Source organism: Pezoporus wallicus, unplaced genomic scaffold (genome assembly GCF_028554395.1).
Source record: "Pezoporus wallicus isolate ANWC-B61680 ecotype Strahan unplaced genomic scaffold, APGP_CSIRO_Pwel_v1 contig_5069, whole genome shotgun sequence".
NCBI lineage: Eukaryota > Metazoa > Chordata > Aves > Psittaciformes > Psittacidae > Pezoporus > Pezoporus wallicus.
In genome coordinates this window covers 3,294,831-3,308,867 of record NW_026642361.1, presented here as the reverse complement: position 1 = coordinate 3,308,867, position 14,037 = coordinate 3,294,831, and the positions used below count along the sequence as shown (strand labels likewise).

General features: G+C 35.5%; 1 protein-coding gene across 5 annotated transcripts in view; it reads left to right on the top strand.

Annotated features, from left to right (window-relative positions):
• The window catches only part of PTPRQ (protein tyrosine phosphatase receptor type Q), a 129,299-nt gene that overhangs the window by 20,365 nt on the left and 94,897 nt on the right, over window positions 1-14,037 (top strand). For all 5 annotated transcript variants that reach the window (XM_057429397.1, XM_057429396.1, XM_057429395.1 and 2 more), the window contains exons 16-23: window positions 173-335; window positions 1,974-2,234; window positions 3,625-3,785; window positions 4,730-4,841; window positions 5,658-5,884; window positions 9,947-10,016; window positions 11,681-11,880; window positions 13,290-13,539. In XM_057429397.1, coding sequence (XP_057285380.1) covers window positions 173-335; window positions 1,974-2,234; window positions 3,625-3,785; window positions 4,730-4,841; window positions 5,658-5,884; window positions 9,947-10,016; window positions 11,681-11,880; window positions 13,290-13,539 — 1,444 coding nt within the window. The remainder of the gene's footprint in view (window positions 1-172; window positions 336-1,973; window positions 2,235-3,624; window positions 3,786-4,729; window positions 4,842-5,657; window positions 5,885-9,946; window positions 10,017-11,680; window positions 11,881-13,289; window positions 13,540-14,037) is intronic.

The window sequence follows — 14,037 nt, the reverse complement described above, 5'->3', positions numbered from 1 at the left end:
TACCAGGGAGCATGGCTGAGTGGCTGATTCCTTGAGACTCTATTCAGAATTTGAATTTTTTCTTTAAAATGCGGAAAATTTTGTATATATTTTTACATAAAAAGGTATTTGGAATCTCTCAACATTACTGTAATGAGGTAATATAGTCTGATAAATTATTTTTCTTCCATAGCTTTCATATTGTTTGATGAATAATGAAAAGCTGCTTACCAGACCCGTTTATGACAGCAGAGCTGCAGTGAAAAACCTGACCCCTGGGACAGAATACCTGTTTCAGTTAAAGACAGTTAGAGGCTTGGATTCCTCTCTGGCTGTGGAGAAAAAAGTCATTACAAGTAAGGAAATACCTTGTAACTTGTCTTTTGTTTTCTTTTTAAAAAAAAAAAACAGTAAATGTTCAGAGACATTTAAATCATTGTATGAAGTGACTCAAAAGGTTCACACAGTTCAAAATTACACTAGCTTTTGGGTGCGGGTTCTGCTTCCTCTTGTGATAGTTGTTCAAACAGGAGCCTTGCATGTAACTTGCTGGGTTGAAGTTGAGATCGGATGGTTGCAGGTACATGTTTAAAAAAGGAGGTGGACTCACAAAATTCTTCCAGCTCTAGCAGAATAAGATCTTGCCAAAAGAGCATCTTATATTTTAAGAATTACCTTGCATTTTGTTTACAGTTGTTTCTGCATCTCTTAAATTCTTGCAAGCCTCTGGTCTAAGACTGGAGGACTGCTCCTGTGGAAGGCTGCAGAATGCTTAAAAGAGTAGGAGAAACTATGCTTTAGATAGCTTAACAAGGTCCAGAAAATTAATCCATTAATTTTTGTCCCTGAGCAAACATGGATTTTCCAATGCTTTTGTGATACAGCATAAAAAGAGGAGAGTTTGGTTGTTGCAGGGGTTTAAAGGAACAGATTTATACTGGATTCTGGACTGCCAAAGCATATAAAAAGCATCTAAGTGTAATCAGAAAAGAAATCAACCACCAAATTTATAAAGATGCACGTCATAGACCTCTCCCTTCTTTGATGTATTTGATGTGGTTTGTTCGGACTATACCTCCTTAACCTGTTAATAGCCAAGGAGTCTTCTTCACTTAGTTGTTCAAAGATGGGTGAGTCTGAAAAAACACAGAACTATTCCTGCAGATTCTTGCTAATAATGAAAAGTGCAGTAGAATAACCATCATCATGATCCTGAAGGTACTTTTTAGTCTCAAGCAAATATTTCAAGAGTACTGTGGATGAGTCCAATATATGACTAGATTATGAATAGTTCATAATGTTAATGGCAAACCTTGAGGATTTTTTTGCTGAACAGTCCAGCCCTTAATGGGATTATGCTGATTAGTATTTTTCAGAGAGCTTTGAGAAAGATAAATCAATGATCTGGACAATTAATTCTTTAGGAGGAATGGAAACACTTTTCTTTCTATCCACAGATGTGCTGCACAGATTAATGGAGGTGCTATTTGTAAATAATTTTCTGTGATTTTAGGAATCTTAATATAACCAAAAGGAGTATTTTAAAAAGGAAAAAAGGGATAATAAACTGAGACTATATGACTTACTCTATCCCTTAGTGAACAGATGGACAGGTTTCTAAAATTATATGGCCTGTATTTCAGAAAACTTTTAACTCTCTGTTTAAAAAAAATCTCTGTTTACAAAGTATTCCATTCTCATTCTGATTCACCAGTGAGAAATGTTACTGTTCTTACAGAAGATCTGATAAGTCTGGAATTTTCTTCTATAAATCATGTAGTGAACGCAGGAGGTACATCCTCAGGTTTTACTCTGTGCAGCATAATGACGCTGTTTGCTATATATTCATTCAAACATCTAAAATTTGTATGAATATTTCATGATGTTGTGAACTCTAAAATCATTAAAATAATTAAAAAAAAAGGTACTTGTCTTATATTTTAAGGCCTATGCATTATTTTTTTCTTTTTTAACCTGAATAATTTTTACTGTAGAACCAGCTGGGATATGTGGTCTAACATTAAAAATGGTAAATACTTCCTCTGCAACTTTAATGTGGAATCCAACCGAGACTAACTTCACATCTTACAAAGCATCTTTATCAAACAACACCTTTATAAAAAAGTTCAGGATTCCAGGAGCGCTGACTGACTTCAGTGTTACAGACCTGACTGCTGGGGGCATTTATAATTTCACACTGCAAAGACTAAGAGGAAATATTGAAGGAGCTTCTGCTTCCATTGAGATTGTAACAGGTCTGTATGGCTTCTTGCTTTCTCTCTTTGCTGGTGAATGGTAGTTGTCAATAACAACACACATTTAGCTTTGTACATCTCACTTTGTAGAATAACATTGGAATTTCAAGAGATCTTGCATGCAATAGTTTGCAGTGATTGTGGACGTTACTTATATCCTATTCAACCTGCATCTAGTGGAACACTACCAGAAACATAATTTCTTTAGCTGTGCTGCATTTCTTTTGACAATGTTTAGTATTTTCATTATTTTTAAGGTCTTATCCTGTGGAGTTATGCATGAGCTGTTTTAACTTTATCTGATTCCAGTAGGATTTTTTGCAGTGAGTGAAGTTAGATGTTTACAATGTTTGTGGAGTTAAGGCTTTATATTGTAAATTGCCCCATTCAAGGTCTGTTTCTTATTAGATTTGTAATTAAAACATAGTGGGGGTAAAAATTTCAGTCTTTACATGTGTTTGCAGTTTACTGTAATGTAATAATGTAAAATACAGGTTAAATTTAAAGGGGAGAAATATGCACCAGAACTACCTCAACCAATTTCACTTACTATTTTTTTAGTTTTATAGGATTTTTTGTAGCAATGAAATGTAGTGGCAAATCTGAAATGTGATGAATAGCAACACTGACTGTGCTTGCCCTGGGACATAAGCGTAGGGACAGCTCTTAGCTATGTGTGTTTTCCAAATTCAAAAGAATACAGATGCACCTAGCTCTGGATTGCACAGGTAAATTATACAGTATTATAGGTCAATAATGTTTGAATGACATATTGAAGAAGCTACAATCTGGTTCATTATTAGGCTTAGAGTGGATGATAAAGACTTAAAAGTTCATTTAATGGCAGAAAAAGAAAGCAAGACAGTGTGACAGGAGTAGGTGAAAACTTGGCTTTAATAAGGGGAACAAAAACATACAAATTTGTAGGGCTTAATAGACTTCATGGAATTACTAGGATTCCAAATACATGAAGAGTATAAAAGAGTTAACAACCCTTTAGCTAGCAATGGAAAAATTACCAGCTATACCTTGAATTTCAACTGTAGCACTAGTTGTGACAGGAGTGGTGCTAACTTTAAAATTGAGTACTTAATAAACACCAGGTCTGTGCAGGGAGTCTTTGTTAACTGAACACTGGGCAAAGATACTTGAGCTAGCTCTTTGCAAATGTGGTTGTCTGCACAGCATACCTGGGAGATTATCAACCAAGTCTCAGAGGTAGTATAGCAACTGTAGTATAATATATGGCTCTATCCAGGCTAATTAGCAATTATCCTTCATGAAGCAAGTAAACTGTTCTTGGATGATTTTATATTCAGTTGTAACTACTAATTTATTTGTGAAGGGGTTTATTTAAGTTAATGTCTTTTATTCCACAATTCTTTTTCAGAACCTGCAGAGCCAGTAGGACTTAAATTCTTCAATGTTTCGTCATATTCTTTTTCACTGTATTGGAGACTACCATATGGACATGTAGACAGATTTCATGTGGCTCTTATTCCTGATCATGGTTCTGTTGTTATCCTAGATCTTGGAGTTAGGGAATACCAAGTAGGTGCATTTATTACAGGACTTGCATGGCCAGCTTTTCCTTATGCACTGTGCTGATAAGAAATTCAAGTTTGCCTCCTTAGCTATTTAATGAAAATAATAATATGAAAGTATTAATGAAAAATTGGTGAGAGCAAATTTCAGCATCCAGAGTTTGTTACCTAACAGCAGGTAGTGAATTTGCCTTTTTAAGCATGTGCTAGAAGGATACAGCCTGTCGTCCAAGGGTTCATGAATAGTTTAACAAAGAAAGGGCAGAGCTACCGAGTAATACAGACTCATTAATTGTGTACTTGCCAGGATGATCTGTGCTTAAATCATTAATGCAGGCAATGTTTCACTGCTAAGCCATCAGAAAGAAAAAGGAGCACTTTTTGATTCTGCTGTCTGGAAAATATAATAATATTAACAGAAATAATGGCATTTCTGGTTGTTTTGCTTTTGTTTTTTACTGGATCTACAGAGATACAGGTATTTTATATAAATGCTTGCTAAAATTTGTTAATTATTTTTATTTCAAAATATGGGGTAGCTTAAGAGTCAAAAACCTCTAATTTTTTCAGGCTGCTTTTCTGTTTATTCTTTCAAAAAGGAATTTTATAATGCTGCTTATTTACTTTGATAACAATAAAGATACAGAAAAACATCTATATATATACGCTGATAGGCAATTCTGTGATGAAATTAAGGGTTTTTTTGTTCTTTAATACTGAATATTATACAGATCTTGTGGAGAGTAGTTAAATAAGATGGCAAAATACTGTAGCTAACAGGTGTAAACATTTTTTACTCTTGCAAATACTTTTGTATATCTCAAAGCTTATTAACATCAGTTTTCAGTAATGGAGTGCTTAAACTTCTGGGGCTTGGGCTGTTGGTTTTTTTTTGTTTTCATTTTCATGATTCTTGGTGAAAAAATGAAATAAATCTTTGCCCTGTTTTAGGCTGATTTTTCTAATACTGTTCCTGGAACAACATACAGTGTTACAGTTTCTACAGTTTCTTCTTCACTCTACAGTTCACCTGCGAGTAGAACGTTGACAACAAATGTGACAAGTGAGTTAATAATGATGATGAAATTTGGTTGATCTTTTTTGAACTATGATTTTTATGTGTTTATTATATGCACAGGAATATCTGAGAAATTGCAGTCAATTTTGAACCATCATTAGAATTTTTCATCTTCTCTAACCATTCAAAAATACACTGTATCTGAGGTGTTCTATGAGAGCATGAGTTTCTTTATCAGATATTTTTAAGCAGCAGCCCTGGATGTGATTTCTTGTATTCATCCATTAGTTGGCTTATTAAGAAGAGCAAAAGGGAGACAGGGGGGAAGGCATAAAGGGCAACAATTTATAAACTTGTGAAAAATTTGCTGTGTCATGTAGTAATATTGATACCCCAACTTATATGTATAGTGGTATATTTTGGAGACCTTTCAAAAGAATGCAGCCAGATCAAACACGTTTTGTATGAGAGTGGAGTTTGGCTTTGAATGGTTTTAGGGAAAGGAACTGAAATTAAGACTGCTAGAATACTTCAGATACTAAATTGGCATTAAATTCTGTTTTGTTCATGAAGATCTTGAACATTAACATTTTTTTACATTCTTATAGAGGAATATTCCTGGTGTTCCAAAATTCATTTAATCGTTTTTGTAACAAGACTTCAGCAAAGAAAAAAAGATTTTTATTCAACAATACCTTAGTTTCAAAAGTTTTACCGGTTTATGCTGGCAGATGATTTAATTTCTTTATAGAAGCTGTGAAGGTGTCTCCATTATCTGGGAACATAATTAAAACCTGGTTTATATGTGTGTGTTTGTGTATGTGTACATTAAAATAATTACTTTTTGGGGTATTTTTTTAGATCCTGGGCCCCCTGTGTTGCTTGCAGGTGAAAGAGTGGGCTCTGCTGGGATTCTGCTGTCATGGAATACACCACTGCATCCAAATGGGAGAATTCTCTCCTATATTGTTAAATATAAAGAGGTCTGTCCATGGATGCAAACAGCTTATACACAAGTCACAACAAAGCCAGATAGTTTGGAGGTTCTTCTTACCAGTCTTAACCCTGGAACAACTTATGAAATTATGGTAAAACTTTTATGAATGCGTTTTAGTATTTTGAATTCTAACTTACTGTAAATTGTGTGAGTTTATGCTAGGTCCATATGGTGTTTTCTGAAGGACCTTACTAGTTAATGTTATATATAACAAAATATATTAGCCAGGTATTTTTTGCAGTAGTAGTTTTTAAATCTGCTTTCAATAGTTTCCAACCAAACTAGTTCCTTCTGTTGATATTCTTATTGACATATGGCATTATGTGGTAAAAAGTAAAAAGCAAAGGGTAGAATTTTTAAAAACATCCGGATACTTCTGTGTCTTCATTGAGATTCAATCTTTCAAATCACTGGTGTACTTTAAATATTACATGTAGAAATCATCTCAGCCAGATTCGGAAAAACATGTAGGTACACGCTTCTTTCTTTGATTTTAAGCTTAGTTAGTTTAAAAAGAAGTTTTCTTGCCTGAATATCTGTTTAGCTGTAGCCTGTAAACACCTTAGTCTGGTTTCCCTAAACCTGGGTGTTTTACCTAGTATTATCTCCTGATACAAATTTCATACTCATTCATTCCCTTTCCATAGATTTTACTGCCTGTATATTCACAGTGAGTATCTACTGTTAAAATCAGTACGTGTTCATGACTTCAAAATCAGTTCATGACTTCTATGTGTGGAATTTGTTTACATTGAGATTAGTCACACCTGATCCTTCTCCGAACCCTTCAACAATAAATGATTTCAGGTGGACAGAAATGAATTGCTCTCCTCTTGGCACTATTTTCCAAGCAGTTCTTTCCCTGATTTACTCCTTCTTAAGAAACTTGGGGAGATGCTTCTTTTCAGTATCAAGAATGAAATGAAATTATGTGCTCAATTTGCTTCATTTCATATCATGTAAGTTCATGCAGTGCAAAGCTATAAAAAACACTGAAGTTGACCAGACTGCGAATAAGGCCTTAACAGTGATTCTTTGCAAAGGTGGTGCATATAAGAAGGTAAAAATGTAATTATGCCTCCCATTGTGGGAAAGTTGCTCACTGTGAATCTAGTTGTGATGACCATGCTGATAAAAGCCAGTATATCCACAGCTGGAGAAATGTTTATCCTTTGATCTTTTGCCTGCAGTCATCTGTTAAAAAAACTCCAAACAGCTCCCTCACCCCCCAAGAAAATAACACAAAAAAAAAGCCCACAAAAAAAAATGTTCAGCTACCATTTGAGGAAAGTATTATCATTTAGACTCTAAGCAGATTAATCTCCTCAGAGAAAATGAAGTTACTAAGAGAACTCAATTTACAGTTTTGAGTACGTCAGTAGCACTTGCATGGGGTTCAATGCTATTAGAGGTTTTCCATTCTTTGCTCCATATATGAATCTTCCCTGGGAAAACTGTGGGGTATTTTAAATCATTTGTACAACTTTAATACTTTGCCCTGTGTTGATATATGTGGGAGGCAAGCCTTCCCATTGCTGATGCCTGAAACATTGAACTTAGAGCAGAATTTGAGTTGGACAAGTGACTTGTGACCCAACAGCCTCTGTCTAGCAGGGACCACATGGCTTCTCTCGTAAGTGAATAAAAGTCTGTTGCCAAGCTAAGGGCTGTTATGTTACCTGCTCCTTTGGTGGGTGCCTGACAGCCTGACCTACAAGCAACCTCACAGATTAAATAATGACTCAGGTGGAAATACTTTCTCTGCCTCACAGATGTGGGCAAAAAGATACATTACAAATTATCCTTCTCTTGCGCAATTTCTTGTGGTTCTTTAGTTAATTTTTGGAGTCTGTTGTGTCATTTAAAGGTAGTTCTTGATTTTTGCATAGATGAAAATTCTGTATTGGTTTAGGCTACCTGGCTTGGTCCTGCTGTGAAAATCTTTCTGGTAAATACTGTGATAGCAGAGTTCAACAAAACTTATAAGCTTTGACTACGGATTTCCAATCTCTTTGTAAAAACCCCAGTCTTGATTTCTTTACATCTAATGAAAAAAAAAAAAAAAGAAAAATAGCAGTTACAAGTACTAATTTGGTAACTGTTGGGAGAGCTGTGTATAATTTTGAACATCTGATCATTGATAACCTCGTAAAAATACACACTCTAGAATTTTTTCTAAACTTAAATAATTAGCAGCAACATCTTTAAAGCATAAAAATTAATACTCCTTCCAGGTATGAAGTGCAGATACTTTAACTTTGGGTAGTACTTTGTATTCTGCATAGTAAAATTTTCTAAGTGTTTCCAAGCTTTTTTCTGTAAATGGCTTTTTCTGTAATGGCTTTTTCTGGCAGTGATCTCTACAAGCTAACAGTACATTGTGTATGCATTTATTTTGATTTCTGTTCAAAACTAATTGATGTGTGTTGCTGACACCTTTACCATGCAAATATTTGCATACTTATGGCTTAGTAACTTTGAGTTCTCCTGAAACTGCACATATCAAACAGGAGTTTCCATGTCTGCCTTAATGCTAGTTTTCTTTTCTGAACCCCTTCTGCAATGCCTACTTTGAGAAGAGATAACAAAAAAATCAGTGTTCAGGTGAGGAAGTATCTTTAGATTTGTATGGTGAAATTTAAATGCTGTTAGAATTTTCTGATTGCCTGTTAAGCCCCTGACCATCTCCAGGGAGTTTCCTCAGTTACTGAAATCAATGCTTAAGGACATTTCAAGTCATTTTCTCTGTGACACAGAAGTGGGTAGGTTTGTCTGGAGTCATGAGGTGTGCGTGCCTGAGGTGCAGGTGTTTACATGGCTTGGGAAGGAGCTGGACAGTGATACAGATTCTCCTTCACCAAGCAGAGCATGTGCTGCACTGGGAAGCGGTCACAGACATATGAGTCCCTTACATCCTAGAGGAAGCTTTCCACATTGCTGTAGTTTGTGTGCTGTGTCTGAGTGTTTTTGTTTAACAAGTTTTACAGTCTTCTGAAAGATGCACAATTTAGTCCTGAGAAGTGATTACAACAGTTATCCCTTCTGACCTGCTGGTTCTTGCACTCTCTTTACCCAGCATTACCCCTCTGTGTGCTGTCCGTTACTTCTACTATGATTCACATGTAGTTTTGCACATCTTCCCTTTCTCACCCTGCCTTCCCCACAGTCTGCACTGTCAGCTCCCTCGGCAACTCTGCCATACCTTTGTTACCTGACACTGGCAGGAGGGAATGACTCTACCAACTTTAACCTTGTTGGAGAGCTTTTCACTTTGCTGCTTCTTTTACACACCTCTCACCATCATTACCGGCATTCTCCTCAGGTTTTACCTTCTGTTGCCTCTTTCACTTTTTTTGAAAATAAGGAGTCAGACTTCATTCCTCTTTCATTGTAAGTATTCCATGCCGTGGCCCATCACTGAGTTGAATTGTCAGTAAGTCACTGCAGAGCAAGTAGCATCATTGTGTTTATATCCATAAATTCTAACAAAGTCTTTGTTAGTCGTTTTCTCATATGAAGAAATTCTTTATAAACAAACAAAAAAGCAACCAACCAAAAAAAATCTTAACAAAGAAATTCTTGACAAAGACTTTCAAAGTCTTTGTTAGTCTTCTTCAACAGGAAGACTGCTATGATAGCAAGCATTGAGTGCATCATAAAGTGCATCCACAGTTCCATGGCCTGTTATCTTTCTGCCAAAATACATGCTCTCCTTGGGTTTCTGCCCTGGTGGAAGTTAACCTTCTCTTTCTGTCCTTCAGGAGTTCAAGAAATAAAAGAGAACCTATTTTCCTTTTACTCTTTTAAGTTATAGTACAAGTAAATAGGAATGGGGGAGCTGGTATAAGTGAATTGTGGTAAGGAAAAGGAGTGTTACTGATGTTATTCTTGCTGTTTATTTTAGCTTAAAATAGGGACTCAGCCTTTTTGAAGTATGGATATGGCCACATGTTTTTTTCAGTTTCTTACACTGTTTCATAAGTCTTCCATTTTATTTTTTTTTCCACATTTAAATGATGAGCGTAAATTAAGCAGAATCTATAAAAGGCATGTTCATTCAAATACTTACAGTTTGATAGGTAGAAGGTTTTCATAGTCCCTGAAACTATATATTCTGTAGGTTATCTAATGTGGCTTTTTTCATTTTCTGTAGGTTGCTGCGGAGAACAGTGCTGGTGTTGGAGTATTTAGCGATCCTTTTCTTTTTCAGACTGCCGAAAGTGGTAATTTTAATAAAGCTACTAAGTATCCATGGCACATTTTACACTTGAACAATTCTAATGCATTTAGAACAAAAAAACAATCCTTTTCTTATTCTCTCACTCAGTGGAAAAGGTGCATTCTGTCCTAGTTGCTAGTAATAGCATTTTGAATGTTCACATTATGGGTGTTTCTTATATGCAAACTCTGTTTCTGTTGAGGTTTTCCTATGCCAATTTTTAGCTAGGCTGCTTTCAGAAAGCGGGGTCACAGGAGAGCAGAGCTACCTATCAAGTGGACCCATTTACTGTTGCCTGCAGCAGTACAGACAGACAGACTTTGTTATGGGAACAAATCAGGCATTGCCTGCTGATGTCAAGCCATATTTATTTAGTGCTTGGAGTCAAATGCCTTCTCTAAACACAGCACGGAATGTATTTCACTAAGTTTTTACTTCTTAATTCTGAAAAAAGAAACCTAAAAAATAAAATGAAAGTTTAACTTGATGGCTTTGGAGAGTAAAAAATTGTAACTGTAGTCTGAATTTGCATAATATTTATTAATTTAGTGGCTTTAGTCTTGCTCATGCTGGAGAAGCATTTGTGCCTTGCCTGAAAGAGCTGGCTCCAGGTCAATTATGGTAGGGTGAACCTGTGTCACTGGCATATAGAATTTGGGCTGCTGCAGCAGCAACCATCCCTTTGCGTTTAGGAATCCTGGTTGGTTTCTGTAGCTGTGCCGTATCTCAGTTAATGGCAGGAAATCATCACTCTGCATGAGATTTCTGAGATAATGCAATGACTTGTAAAACCAAGTATGAGAAAGGGTAGTAAACTTGCCACTTGTACGTTACTGCAGCTAGAAATCTGTATTGCCAGATTTATTTACTTGTGCTTGACAGAGGGCAACAGTAGCATTTCTTCATATGAGGCCTTAGATGCATTTTGGCATACGTTTTTAGTAAAGCTGAAATCCCTTATTATAAGTGCAATTTGAATTTTTCTGCAAATACTAGTTGAGAGTTATGTGTCACTGATACTGCATTTATACTTTAACTTTCTCAACTTTTAACTCTCTCTTTGGTAGTTAAGACCCAACATCTTGAACAACAAGAAGAGTTTCAGTTTAAAGTGTGAAAGGTAGCCAAAAGATAGAATTCTTTAAATACAAGGAGGAAGGGGGAGGAGGTGAATACCCTGCAAAAGATTCAGCACGGCCTAAGTAAGAACTACATATGAGGCTTGGAGGACCTGTCTCAATTCATCTGTGGAAGATCTGTAATTGTGGACAGTTTCATGTTTTTAAGGCAGCATAACTCTTTTCTCCCTAGTACTAAGAATAGCTATTGCAGGAACTGTCATATGGTCTTAAACAAACAAAAATGGGCCAAAATTTGCTACTTCTGACACAGAAGATGAGTTGCTTCTAGGAGGAATGGCCAAAGTTGACCAAACCAATTGCTATAGTATTGAGACTGAAATAATTATAATTCTCACTTAAGCTAGATTGGAAAAGAGCTGGTTGCATATTAGCTACTTTACATGTGTTTGTGAATGATTGTTATTTATTTGCTCCAGGGTTTAGAAGTGAGAAATATCATTACCAAAATAAAAGGGATTTTTTTGTATTTGTTTCCAGTGCTGAGATGAAAAATGTGTCTCACTGCTTTTGTTTGTTTGTTTTCAAGCTCCAGGTAAAGTAGTGAATCTCACAGTAGAAGCCTTAAACTATTCGGCTGTAAATCTGATCTGGTTTCTCCCTCGGCAACCAAATGGGAAGATAACTAGTTTCAAGATTAGTGTGAAACATGCAAGAAGTGGAATTGTAGTGAAGGATGTCTTGGTTAACGTAGAGGACCTTCTGTCTGGGAGGTTACCAGAATGCAATGTAAGTACTATAAACCTTTTGAATTAGAGCTAGACTCAAGCCAGAGCATATAGTTTTTCATCTAAATTTTGAGGCATAAAAAAATTGAGGCTTGCTTTTCAGAACAATCCCGATACTGTATAGGCTTAGGCTCAGGGCAGGATATAATGCTTGAAGAAAACCCTTTCTATTCAAAATAGATTAAATGGATGTTTTTCCTTGAGAAGCTCCATTTGATCAAAGAAAAAATTGTTAAGAAAGATTCAATTTGGCATCCTTGTAACAGGGAATAATGAAGTAGAGAATTTTTTCAGCTATCAATTTTTAAATTTTTATTTTATACAGCATTCAACTAGAAATAGCTAGAATTGCTGGGGGGTTTTTGGTCAATGCCAACATATAGGAATGTTAATATCTTATTTTTTTATGTAGCGTGGTAATGATTTTTATATTTTAAATGTATACTTTATTCTGTGTACCATTTCAACATTTGAAAAGTACTTTTCATATCAAAATAAAAAGCCCCATGATGAACAGAGTGATTTAAAAAATGCTTTTAGTCTGCCTTGGTCTTAAAAGAAGCATTCCTTGAAAAGTTTCTGAATTTTGGCTATTCATCAGATTCAGACCTGTAACCAATGTATACATTTCAGAATTTCTTGAGGAAAAATCTCTTTTCTAGTATTTCTTTTCCTTTTCCTCTTTATTCTGAGCAGTGTTGTGGTTACCCAGATGTCAAGTTGTCAAACTTTTATTTCCCTTTGTTTTCCCCCCAGGGTGTTAGGCTCAGTATCTTAATGAAAAGCGCCATTTTAAATAATGAAAATTATCAGGACTTTTGTTTCAGATTGTATTTGGAAAATCATTTTAGGCATCGTGAAGTCTCTCAACGCCAAGCTGATTAAATTCAGCACTGAGAAGGGAGACTGCCACCTACTGAATCATAAGCATTGGTTACTGTAAAGTCTAGCAGTTTTTCAGAGATGTCTCCTGACAGTATGGATTAGGAAACTCCTGTCTGGTCTTATCCGTGATACATGGACATATGTATGCTGTATATCTCTATACACATAAATACATATAACATACATGTGATGTAGAAGGACTTCTCTAGGGAGGTTTTTTTTCAGACAGACTGAATGCTGAGACTGGAATCTGGGAATAGTTGAATGAACTCTAGAGAGTTGCTTCTTTCAGTCAGATTTGAAATCTTCTGGAATAAAGCAGAAAACTGTAACAAGTGTCACTAACAGGATATACTAGCAAAGTCAACTGGTGAAATAATAACCCGAATTTGGAGACTGAAGCATAGAAAGAACCAATTTAGGGTAATTTTATTTCAAAGGTGGTCTGCCTTTTTTGTTCTACATATATTTACTATTATAGATTATAGATGCATCTTATCATGTTTCATATTTTTGTCTTTGTAGGATAACAGTGAATCATTTTTGTGGAGTACTACTACTCCTTCAACTACTTTTGGCAAATCCACAATTCCTTCAAGGACTACAGTTACACCAAGTGCAGAGGCACCAAATCAAATGAGCTCTGTTTGGAATGAAGCAATTAGTTTTGTTATAACTAACCTCAGGCCATATACCACCTACCTTTTTGAAGTTTCTGCAGTTACCACTGAAGCAGGCTACATTGACAGTGCAATTGTCCGAACACCAGAATCAGGTATTTACTGCTTTCAAATGGAAATACAGTTCTCAGATTTATATGAAAACTTCAGAATATCAGATTGAAGTTGTTTTGCAAACTTCAGTACAAATCTCTCTTTATCGGTATCACGCTTTTGTATTTACATGATTACCTGTATTTACATTAATTTTACCTGATGGACTCAACTGAAACTATATATAACTGCAATGTGTCTAATGTATCTAATAGTGTACAGTTATTTTTAAAAGTCAAAAATACAAAACTGTGTTCAAGATAAGTCAAATTTTATGAAAAACTGAGGATACTTTAAGAACTGAATGACAGAGTGGGAGAAAAATTAAAAATACAGATGAAGGGAAAAGGTGTCAGGCATAATATTAAAAATATATGTGTATTGTATAGGTAGAAATGACTTAAAACTTATTTGCTGTTGTGAAAAAACAAGCAGTATGAAGAAAACTCCTGTCCTATTGTTCCCCAATCTGTACCTATTGCAGAAAGTTCTCCAGTGCT